General features: G+C 31.8%; 1 protein-coding gene across 1 annotated transcript in view; it reads left to right on the top strand.

Annotated features, from left to right (window-relative positions):
- Positions 1–12,197, top strand: part of LOC140054252 (uncharacterized) — a 68,827-nt gene extending 56,630 nt beyond the window's left edge. The window contains exons 6-9 of the mRNA XM_072099171.1: positions 1,218–1,379; positions 8,621–8,848; positions 9,710–9,856; positions 10,494–12,197. Coding sequence (XP_071955272.1) covers positions 1,218–1,379; positions 8,621–8,848; positions 9,710–9,856; positions 10,494–11,602 — 1,646 coding nt within the window. The 3' untranslated portion in view covers positions 11,603–12,197. The remainder of the gene's footprint in view (positions 1–1,217; positions 1,380–8,620; positions 8,849–9,709; positions 9,857–10,493) is intronic.
- Positions 12,198–13,099: the final 902 nt, after the last annotated feature.

Here is a 13,099-nt window from a genome sequence, read left to right as displayed (position 1 = left end):
GGTAATCTAGAAGAATGATCTGATTTTTAATTTTTGCTTCAGAATGATACAATCAACTAAGATAATAAAAAACAGTCTACGGGAAAAAAATGTCTTCAAAAGTTAACACTCTTTTTAAAACCACGTCATTAATAAATATAGAAAGAAAGTTTCTTCATTTATAAGTTCTATTTATATTATTCAAATTCCCAAGTGTTATAAAACCTATCTTATATTGTTGTGTTGAAATACAAGACTTTTTGGATGTTAAAGCATTCTGTAAAGAAATCGCAGACGTTTGTAACAAGAGCTGGATTATAATTAAGACGACAATAACAATAATTTGCTTGACTATTTGCGTAGTATTTTGAGTACACATGCGTTTGGATGAATGCATTTTTGGCTTGGAGGTATAACAATGTAAGCAGATGTCAAAACAAGGCGTCTATCATAGCTTTGTCAATAGTAATCTTTGTTGGTAGGTTGTCAAAATTGTAGGTTTCGGGGTGTCATTGTGTTCAGGGGTGAGAAGAAGGGTGTAGCCTACCCAATTTGCATCTGGTTATACCAAACAAGGTAAATATGAGTGTGTGCATTCAGTGAACTTTAACAGGATAATATGTGAAAGAAATATTGTAGTTATTATAGAAGTAAGTGTATGCCTATGAAATATTATTAAAGTTACCATCTACTTATCATAACTAGGTCTCGGTTTCTTTTTATGGGTCTACTATAGCGCTGAGATTTGATCGTTATATTGGGCCAACTCTCTGCCTTATGACCAGTTTATGAGACTGGAATAGTGTGTTGGTTATATAAAGCCCTTGACAACCTCTTTAATTTGATGAAACTGCGTTATGGTTATTTTTTAAGACCCTAGATATTAATTGGAAGTTTATGTGTTGAAATATTGCCAACAAGGGAAAAAGCAAATAATTTTTTGTTTGGGAGTTTTAAAAATAGTTGACAGCTATGGTAACATACATCGCACATTTTTTTTTTTATGCCTATGGTATTTAAGGGGTTATCATTTTCATTTTTTGATAAGAGCTATTAATTCAGTGTGTTTTTTGTTCATTAGATCACTTTGGTAAATAGGTAACAAAATATTTGTCTTGCTGACCAAATAATTATTTGACCCTTTGCAGAGATGACTGTCCAAAATTTCAATTTCAGAATAAATTAAATATATTACATAATATTAAATAATGTTTTTTAATTTAATTTTTATTTTTCAGTTCCAAAAAAGGTTTTCAACCGTCCTCACAGGTTTCCTGGTATGCCCATATCTTCCAAGAAGCAACAAACTCCGCCAACTGATACATTTGGGACGCAAGAGGATGCGCCTAGCCCTGTGACGAGGGACGAGGCTTATACACCAATTGATCCAGGTAAGAGAGGTAAATGTATCATTCATTTTAGTTTTTTTTTCACTCTTATTTGCTTTACTCTTTTAACACTAATTTTTTCTATAAAGCTCTGTCTACACTATCAGACTAGTTTGACCAAAAAAGTGTGATATGCCCAAATATCGTTGTGGTATTATTATTATTATCAATATTTATAAAGCGTCAATTCACCGACCGAGGTACAAAATCAAAGGCGCTGTATGTTTAAATATTGTAGTGATATGACTTTATCATGTACATGGGCAAATCATATTTTTTGTGACATAAAGTTTGATAGTGTAGACAGAGTAGCTTTACACTATTCTTTCTAAAAGTTAATTTTATCGTGTTTACACTATGTTAGTTGCATAGGGCAGGTTTCGTTATTTTATCCCTTGGTTTTGTATTGTTTGTAGTTTATCCATTTTATCATATTTTTAATTTTTTTATTATATATATGTGACAAGCAAAACAATGCTTGAGCCAGATTACTTGACAGAATAAAATAATTTAATTGAAGAGGAAAGTTTGTGATTGTGTAATCTCTTTTCAAGAAGTTTCAGCATACCTCTTTGTCATTATTGGCAAATGTACAAAATTATATAGCATTACAATAAAATCCATGAGGAATATACTAGGAATGGCGGTCAAAGTGTATGTCCATCCAGGATACGAGTCTGAAAATCCCAGTGAGATTAACATGCTAAATATAAATGGAAATTGCCCACATGGATACTAGTGATGTGGGACAGGAACCTGCTAAAATGGATTTGTTTTAACAAAGTTGATTATATCAATTTTCTCATGACCGGTGGCCTAGTATTCAGCAATCACACTTAGGCTTAAAAGTGAAAACCCCTTAAGGGAAATAATTAAATATTTATATTTAAGGAAAGTACAGTATCTCACTTAAGTGTAATTATTGAAAAAGGCTATTGCTGTGGCATGAACCCGTCGCTGCACTCACCATACGTACCACACTTTACGAACCATTTTGCTATGATACTATATCGCTTCTAATGTTCTACGTAAATGATGAAATTCCCGCAAATCGAGTCCTTGATATATTTGTCATCAGCCACTTACAGTCGCATTAATAATAATACTTGTACGATATGCAATAATATTATAATCATAATAATACACTTCCTTAGAAGAAATAGATATGATAATATTGTTGATTATTTGAAGGATATCTAAAAGCTATTTAATAATCTTTAATCGCTACCATATCATTACTAACTATTCCACTAGTAGGCCTACCAAGGATGAAAGGAAATATCAAAAGTTATTCGTGGTAGAATTACTTCCTCTTTCGGTGTACTACGTACTTTTAAAGTGTCATGACGGTAATGATGATGTCCGTAACAATCATTGGATTAGAGTGAGATTACGTACTATTTGTAAATAGACTTCGTTTTCTGACTGACATATATAATAGTATGTTTGATATTTACTAATAATATTAATATAATTATCTGATTTTGAGAAAAGGTGAAGTGGTTTATGGAATCTGGAGATAATAATTCTGTTGATTTCTTGTATTTTTACTCAGTAAGTTTGCACAGTATTTCTGGTTGTAATGCTTTATTCACAAGTAATTTTCAAATCTGAGTTTAAGCTGGATTTTTAGGAACTAGATACATTAAACTTTTAAACTTATTTTTCTAAATATTTTACTTTATTTATTTACATATTTTTATTTCAATTTATAAATAACATTCAGATCTTTTGATGGTGAAAATTCATTTAAAATTTGAATTTAATCTATATTTATATGAACTAGATATATATTTGAAAAATGTGTTTACAAGTTTAATAAACTTGTAAACAAATTTTTCAAATATTTATAGTAATTTATTTATATATTTTATATTTTTATACTATTGATGTTGAAAAAATTAATTTGTTTATGATAATTGAAAATGACAGCATGCATTGTATTGAACTTTCTCCCCTACCTCAACCACCCCACCTCAACAACTACCACCCATCACCTTACCCTTATCCACCTCAATTACCCACTCTCTACCGCAAATTTGAGACATACGGTTGCATTTTGTTCCTTTATGTAAAATATAAACTCATTTTTTCCTTCTAGATTTTATTAATTTTACTTTTTACTTTCCCTTTTACGGCGCAGACTTTGGGCGCTCCATTAAGTGCAAAATTATTTGTCATTTATATATTTTTGTTTGATGTCATGTTGTTACATTTAATGGTTATTGTAACCTTTCTGGCCGGCCATTACTGTATAATTGAAACGCAGTGTGCTTTACTAATACAACAATGCCAGGAAATGTTGTAGTGATCAGCAAACCATTAGCAGACATTATTTTTTCCTGGAACATGCTTATCTCTGCGGAAGCAAGATAAGATGCTACCGTGTATGTGATTTGCGTGTGTGACCAACATCGTAAACAGATCGTGATAGATTCAAAATGACATTATAGAACATTAGGCGAAAAGTTAAATTTGTAGAAATTCATACATTCTGTTTCATTATCATATTTATTATATTCTGAATCTCATGATCATATTAAGATTCACTTACATAGTAAAGAAAATACATTTAAATTACTGTAGTATTTATAACAACACTGTATATAGCACCCCTTCTTTGAGACACGTCTATGAAGGGGCCACTCCTATTCAAGAGGACATTTTCCTATGAAATGAACAAGGCAAGATTATACATTTTAACACAACAACCAGTCCTATTCAGGGAAAACACTTAATAAGTAGGAACCTTTATTTTTGTGTCCCAATATTGTCCCCTTAAGGTAGGCCTATTAAGTATTTTTTATACCCATGTCGTGTGATTAGTTATTACATAAATATTTGTCATAAATTGCATACTGTATATGCATTACATATAATTATTATATAATATAATAATTGTACTTTTAATTTTCTAAAATCTTGGGGTGTATTCAGACAGCACTAAGGGTCATTCTGGGGTCAATAATTTAAAGAGTTGGAAGCTCCTCGTTACCCACACTAATATCATCCTATAAAACAGTATACTTACTTGAAATAAGGGAGTAATATCGATAATTAGGTCATTTCTAAAAGATCATTTATAACAAGATAATAAACACTTTGTTTAATTAAGCCAATAGAAGTGACATCAAATCTGTTATCTTCCTTTTCCTGGAGGTAATTATTGTGTTTTTCACAGTAAAAGTGTAGAATGTTTACATAAAAAAGATCAAACGATGAACAGTTAGGAAGTGGTTCTTGGTAGATTATATATTAAGATGGTCAAATGGCGTAAAAAAAAACACTTCGCTGTTGGCTCTGAATAGATAAGCAGTACTGATTGTTTCAATTACAGGTATTTTTTTTTTCATTATAGTTTTTTTTTTCTATAGGTAGAATTTTAGAAAGGTACTTCTGAACATGAAAGTGGGTGGATATTTCCTTTCAAAGAGTCCATGATTTTTTTCTGCATGAAATTTGTCATAAATAACGTGTTTTTTTTACATTAAAAAAATTAGTATTAGTAACTGGTTCTCTACAGTATATTTTATGCTTTTTTTTGATAATTTAATTCTTACATAGTCAATTACAATAGCAATGCTTTTGTGTGCAATATTTTGTATGTTAAATTATGTATTTGCTTTGTTAGTACAGTAGAACATTCTTATAGGGGTTTCCCCTGTATACAGATTGGCCAAAATCTTGTTATTGTCCCTCATTTCTTTTCAGTAATAGAGATGTCCTTAAGGAGGGGTTCTAGGCTACTAGGTATATGTTGTTTGAATGTCTTAAATTCACATAACTCTTGAAATTAAAAGTGGGTGAAATTTTGAGGTGGGTCATGTTAGTTAGGGTCAGTCTGTAATGGCATGGGTCATTCTATAGATTTTGTATAATTCTACTCTTTATATATTTATACATGTAGAGAAGCCATTTTGCATGTATGTCTATGACCTACAATTCATTTGAAAAATATGTCACACCAGACATTTTTGACATACAGACGTGACAAGGAGGTAAATAGAGTAAAGTGTACCAATACAATCATGGGAGCTGCATTGTTAATTTTTAGACAAGAAAAAATTGCCTTGGGACTCTAAAAACTGTACAAGTCTTCAGACTAGAGAGATAATGGGCTAAACATAGAGACCACCTGGAAATTTTAATAAATATGATTAATTTTGGTAATATTTACAAATTGTATGAAATATAAATTAAGAGGCAGAAAACTAATTCTAAACCACCTGGTGATATACTGAAATTAATTAAATTATAGAAATGATAAAAACAAGGAAATCTGGGAACTATATGTAGGCCTATTTATTCAAGCTGATTGAACAACAAATAATACAGTCAGTAATGTGACCAACTTCCTTTGAGGTTTTAGCACAATTACAACCTAGACCAGCTTAGCAATTGGCAAATTACAGGCTTTTCCCCTAATCCTCTCCTTAATGGAAATCACTTGAGAGACCCACTGTTGTCGACTACCTGCTTCATTAATTCTATCCCCAAGCAGGCACATTACAGATTGGCAGATTATTTTGAGAGAATTCCTAAAATGTGACATCATAGTAGACAGTGTTTACCTGTAAAGTGGCAGGAAAGACTGTCTGACATCATTTACCTTTAAGGTGTATTATTTAACATTACCAAATGTCAATTGATCATGACATTACAGTGATGTGATGATCAAAATACGATGTACTAGATTTTTAAAGCTTAATATACAATTGTATATATTTTAACTATTCCAAAGCTTATACAAGAGTTAAGTGGTTCTATTCACGCTTACGCAGATTCAAATCATATCCGAGTTATGCCATCCAATGTAACTGCTTGTTTGTGAGATCTGGATTTATACCATCGTTACCTCTGATATAACTCTGATCAGAAGTAAAAGCTTAATCCATGCAAGGCAATCTAACAACAGGACACTGGTGAGCTCACCTTGCCAAGATAGGAACTTAGTAACAGTCCTTTGATCTTGTCTGGCTGCGACAAATACCAATAGTACTGTACTATGTACATACACTTCGCGGCGCACAGTGTCTATTAAGGGGCGTATAACCCTTTAATGATCGTGGAACTGATAAACCCTTAGATCTCTGTAGCTCAGCATTCCGCTTTTAGATTGCCTTGATCCCTGTAAACGTTTATGTTATCTATATGATGGTTATAACAACAAAGAAACAACATTTGATCCACTCAGACACAATGTTATTCTATAGGCCTATGTTTTATTAACCAAGGAAATACATGGTCTGTTTCCTGCGTTGTGACCTAATCACAACATTACTACCACAAAATGAAACACACCCAGAGACAACATAGTTTTAATGCGTCTAGACTTTTAAACAAGGTAACTTGTTAAACGTTTTAACTTACATTTAAAATATACAACTATTTGATTTTAGCAATACAACACTACATGATTGTTATTAAGGAAATCCTGATGTGAACCTCCGATTTTATGAGGTTATAAATTGATATGAAAATATTGGGTTACCAGTAAAACATAATTATAAGTTGGCTGCTTTCAATGTGATAGCAAAAACTATAAATTTTAAATGATATAGCCATAGGCCTAAAGGCAAGAAATATATAACAAAAACAGGAATAGATATAATATATTAGCTCTAGTATACATTCTCAAGAAGTAGTATAGTATGCATGTTATTATCTATTATTATAAGTCCAATTAATATGCAGAATTGGCCGATTACTGCTAATTTTAATACAAGTATTATTATTAACTGGAGAAAATTATGATTACCATCATCTACTACAGTACTATGCATTTTATTTGAAGTCGCAAATTAGCATAATATGCCATATGCATGGACAGTGTGAAATACAAATTTTAATAGTCTTCTTCATGCCAGGCAATTTTCATTTATTATGTACTTGTGTAGTTGAGTTGATTTATCTTACACTGCTCAAGTACCTCTTTACTTCAATACGTGTACCTTCTTCTTGATGTTTGCAACGATCTTGCCATCAAATCAGCATAACTTATCGTCAGATCGCATCTAGCGATGCTGCTTAGTGCGTGACTTTAATATATTGGCTATCTTTGCTTGTTTAATCATTGCTCTGTGGTAAATGCTAAATCTTATATTTTACTGTATCTGTGTGATGAATGTATATCAAGTACTTACTTATTTCAAAGTATATTTCTTTTCTCCCCTTCTTCCTGCGTTTTAATGTAGATTTAAAACATGGATAAAAATTTTAGAAAGGAGGTTAAAAGTGGGAAGTTGTATGCTATATCTTTATGAATTACTTTGCATTTGGGTGTGGTTTTTAGCAAATGATAAAATGAAAGTTTGTACCGATGAAACCGGTCAGCCTAATTGGTACAACCGAAAAAATACAAATTGAAAGTCTGCCTGCAACACAAGATCAAAGTATCTCAGGCTCCTGTTTTCCTCGTGTACAATGCAGAAACACAAAGAAAACAGTCTGTAATGTTGATTTGGCCCAGTTTAACAAAATCAATTACATTTAATGCAAATCAAAAAATGTGAAATTGTAAAATAGCTTTATTGATTATATTCACTTTACTTTGAAAGCTGAATCACTTTGCTTATGTGCAGACTTTCATTTGCCGTTCTTAAGTACCGAGTGTGTTAGTTATTGTAAATGCTAGGTTAATACTATATCATTTTCTCGATATCTCAGCGCTTTATCTATCTTAGAGCACTCCTGTACACACAGTTAATCTGTTTGACTTCGTTTAATTGCAAAATGCTCTTTGCCGATTGGTTTTTATTTATTTTGCCAAAAGTGAAATGGAGTTGTTTTTTGTTTTTCAATTAAAATATATTTCTTTATTGTTCTGATTACGAATAATAATAAAACATGGAGAAATTATATAATAGTATTGAATACAACTAAGTATTTTCCCGGCAGGTGTGGGTATGGAATTTCGCGTAGGTTTGCAATATACTTGGATTACGATGGAGTTACCCAAGTTTTGTGATCAAATTTAACCTAAAATAGAGACTATAATTATACTCAAGCACACTCGGCCGTAATAAGCTTTGAGTTGTTTTTCTCATTTCTTCTATTGCTAATGTATTCTTCTTATAAAAGTATCCATTGCTATTTTGATTTTTGGTTGTAAATTCTCAAAATGAGTGATGAATATTAGAATATTCCTACAGTATTAGTCATCATGCTTCATATTTTCAATATTACTAATAATTTGACATCTGATGTCTGTATGCATCTGTTTCATTATTCTTTATATGTGTCATTCCTTACAGGCGCAATTGAGCACGCACACACCGAGGGAAGTGATTCTCTAGGCCCCGATATTAACATATACCCTCCAAAAGTATCCAACTGGCCCAGAGGAAAGATGGGTGAGAATACTACAGATTCAGCGATAAGTGTTAACGGCACAGGCTTGGACACTGGTGCTTCTAAAGATGGTCCGGACTTGAGTACAGGCTTCATCACTAGTTTCTTTTCATTATATGGACATGTTGCAAGTAAGTTTTTCCAGCCACCCTAAAGCTCTGTCTACGCTATCAAACTTTATGTGACAAAAAAAAAAGTGATATATGAACATATAATGATGTCATATCACTATCATATTAAAGTATACCACTACCATATTTTTTTTTGTAATATATTTAATGAGGGTGATCCATCCAGCAATTGCTGATCATTAGGGACCCTCAGAGGTTCACAAGACAAACATATACACAAGATGCTTTACATAAACAAAGTCTTATTACAAGTCTTTGGGAGTGGAGTTGTAATTTTGTCCTTAGAAAAAATCCTGACATGTGACGGGACTTGAACCCAGGACACTTGAAGTGGTAGCAAGCATCATAACCACCAAGCCACAACTCCACTCCGATAACCTGATATATTGCAATAGTTTAAAACTTAAGTGCACCGCAAGTTTGATAATAGTGTAGACAGAGCTTGGTTTCAGCTTGGTTTCCAACACAACAACTTTAATAGGCCTAAGACAAATCTGTTGACCAATTACATACAATAGTTCATGTGATTCATTACGTAATTATTGGTCAAATTACTTACGATGCGCTTAAGCTTTAAACTATTGCAATATATCAGGTTTTCATACTGTAATGCATTAGGAATATTAAAGATAGAATTTAAAATTATGTGAACTTTCTCAAATTATTATAATGATTTTTATATATGAATAACCTTTTTGACCTTATTTATTAACAGAAAGCATGTGATTTTTTTTTTGTTAATAACTGTATAAACACTTCATTTTATGTTCTAATGGAACAACTTATTTTTCAATGTTGAATACATTACATATTTACTGAAAAAAATTGTAGACAACTAATTATCTTCTCTTTTTTTTCCAGAAAATAAAGAGGAGTTCATATTGTACGTTGTATTGGGTGTATGTGTAGGCATAATATTAGCAATGCTTTTTTTCATTGTTGATCTGAAAATGAAAAATAAGAAATTAAAGAAAAAAGTAAAAAGTGTTACTTCAACATCTGACTGTGGTAAGAAAACTACTAGAATTATCACATAGAGATATTACTAAAATACTACAGAGTTGACTAGGTAGAAGCTCAAGTGATATGCTCTCGTATAGTGGGCGTGGCTATAAACTGGAGTATCTAATTGGCCAAAAATATACAACAGCCATATTCGATATCTCCATGACTCTCTAATAGTTTAATATCTCTACATATTCATCATTAAAGATATACTGCCCCTGAAAAAAATTTTTTTTTTTTGTTGAATATGTCATTTTATGTCACATATTAGTTAATTACTTTGACCAAAAATTGTATCGAAATAACAAAATATTTACCAGAGAAAACTGTATTTTTTTTAAAAAAATTCGGTTTTTTCCTATGGAAGTGATTAACTTCGTCTAAAAACTATACAATGAGTCTGATTTTTAATATTAATATTAAATATTATTTTTGGAGGACAATACATCTTTAATGACATGATCAGTATAATATTTTGAATATATAAACCAATCACGTCTATTAAAAGTTTAATAACAGTAGCAATGAAAAACTAATCATTTATTAGTCCTTCAATATTATGACAGGCACTATGATTTTGCTCTAAATTCATTTAATGCTATAAATTAACATAATGTCTCGTTATTTGTTCTTCCCTAAGGCGCCACTCAATCTACCACCGGCAGTGGTAATGACCGTACGGACAGTTCCCGGCCAAGGACTGTTCATTTAAGTATTGACGAGGCTGATCGAATGGATATTAACGAACTATGGAGAACAATGACTCCCACATCCACGTTGCAAAGACGAGAGCACAATAACAATCGTGTCACAGTTACGTCACAGGTTTGGAGCACTCCGCCACCTCATATGAGCAGCCGTGAAGATAATTCACGAGCTTCGTCAGAAAATGGACATACATATCGTCCAGTTGAAAACGGTGTACATCACAGTTTAGAGCGGGATGGTCGTCATCCGACAGAAAGGAGTTACGGCGGCTATACACGAATACCAACGTTAGAAAGGGATAGAACGGAACATGGATTGTACGCTAGTATTGATAGTCCTCCTCAAACTCATGCGACCACGAGTTTTACTCATTCCAATCAAAATAGGACTGGTAGACCAAACTCTGAGCATGGAGATACAGGAGTGCAAATGGACGCATCAAATTTACATTATCGTCCTGGTTTAGGGCGAGGCCATAAGACATTAGAACGTAGTGCGAGTTCATATGATAACGGACCTGTTTATAGTCAACCCAGAGAGCATCCATTTAAAATAAACTCCACGCGTAAACCGCAACCTGTATCTGTACATAGCGGTCTATACGCAACTGTTCAACCAAAATCAATGCGTAATGGTGGGAATAATGCTAATAGGCTGGACCGTAGCACATCGCTTACAGGTCAACCAATCACGGTACAAGAGGTAGACCAGCGTCAACAATTTACAATTAGTAGTGGCGCTGTTCCAAAAATACCAACGAATGGAACGGTCCAAAACCAGGAAAACTGTGTTCTAGCGCCCATGAGCAATGATAGCGGCGTGCAAGCTGATATCGTTGCTATGAATGGTTTAAGCCACGAACACCCACAACCTGAACAGCCGTTAAAACATGAATCGACCGCAGCTAAATCGAACGAAAACCTAGAATTTGATCTTGATCACGCACTTGAGAATATCCTCGGACCCGGATTCGGTAATTTTAATGATATTTGGAATCGGGAAAATCTACCAGGAACACAGAACCTTAACAGTTACTTCTAGAACATTTTTGTATCATTTTTATGATATTTTAGAGGTTAAAGGTCACATAATGTGTTCTTAATTTATTTTATGACAGAAATTTAAATACTGTATTAATCACTAATTTTCACTAGACCTACTATTGGAGGCTTAAAAAAAATTTAAATGGAGACAATTTTTTGGTTGATATAACAATATTTCAGTATATTTTTGTTCCACTTTTTGTTAAAAAAAACCTGTTTTGTATGGAAAGCTAAGCAATGTTTGTATTTAAATATTAAATTCAGAAACTAATATTTCGATATGAAATTTATGTTTATGCAAAATGGTATGGCTCTGAATAGAGGGCGACATACAAGTTTGGAAGGTTTATCATGCATAAAAAGCAAAATGTTAGTTTTTAAGTTGTGGTCCTTGTCACTGGTGTAACTTCTTTATATGTCATTATTCTGTTTTTGTATTATTAGATTGTAAACAGTAACTTAATTAACAATGTCATCATAAAACAACTTGCCATTTGTATTATGTAATAACTAGTCGTATGATGTTTAATTTAATAATAATCAAAAACTTTTAAATTTTTTTAAATTTGATGTACGGTATATAATAATTATGTCTGTCTATATTATTTAAACATTTTTTTTAGGTATCTGCTTACCTAAGTTGTGAATTATTTGGTGATAGAATGTATTCATGAATTTTTCTGGACCAATATATTAATGAATTATTAATTAATGTTACTAATTATGACAAAAATATTAAGACCATTTTTCTGGTAATTATTTATTTGTATATACTATACATATATTGGATGGGTGCTACCTTCTTTTTGTGAAAATGAATTTTTATTATATAGAATCGGTTGAAGATGAAGAAACATAAATTAATATTAGACTTATTTAATTTTTGAAAAGATGCATAGTAGTAGATTAACTACAAAATACTAATTATTGTGACATAATTGAAGTTGTGTCAAATCCGTAATATATTATTTTCTGAAGAATAAATATTTGAGTTCTAGCAAGAAAAACTGTGTACAAATTTAGAAAGCGATCAGGTTAAAAAATTTCATAATTTTGATGAATTATCAGAATAGGACTGATACCAAAAAAGGATTTTATCAGTTTAAAAAAATTAATGTTTTCTTTTTTAATGAATGTGTCACAAAAATTGTGCAAAAAAAACCTTAACATGGTATTCTATATACGTAATTGGTGCTAAATTTTGTCAATTTTGTTTCTGTTGGAATCAAATATTTTTTAAAGAGAGCTGCTTATTTTAGAAGGTCAATGCCCTTTGGTAACTTTTGTACAAGTAGGCCTATGCGTCTTCCGAATATGTGTTTTTATTTGTTATATTTTTATATTATCAAATATTTCAATGTGTGTGTATGATTCTATCCCACCAAATCCTCGTGCCAAACTTCATTTGTTAGTTTCTCATCACCAACTGAGCGTGTTTTAATTATTATTTAAAAATATAAAGAAAAGAGTCCGTTTATTTAGTGAAAGCTGAACA

This window comes from Antedon mediterranea, chromosome 7, assembly GCF_964355755.1.
Source record: "Antedon mediterranea chromosome 7, ecAntMedi1.1, whole genome shotgun sequence".
Lineage (NCBI taxonomy): Eukaryota > Metazoa > Echinodermata > Crinoidea > Comatulida > Antedonidae > Antedon > Antedon mediterranea.
This window is presented reverse-complemented; position numbering and strand designations above follow the sequence as displayed.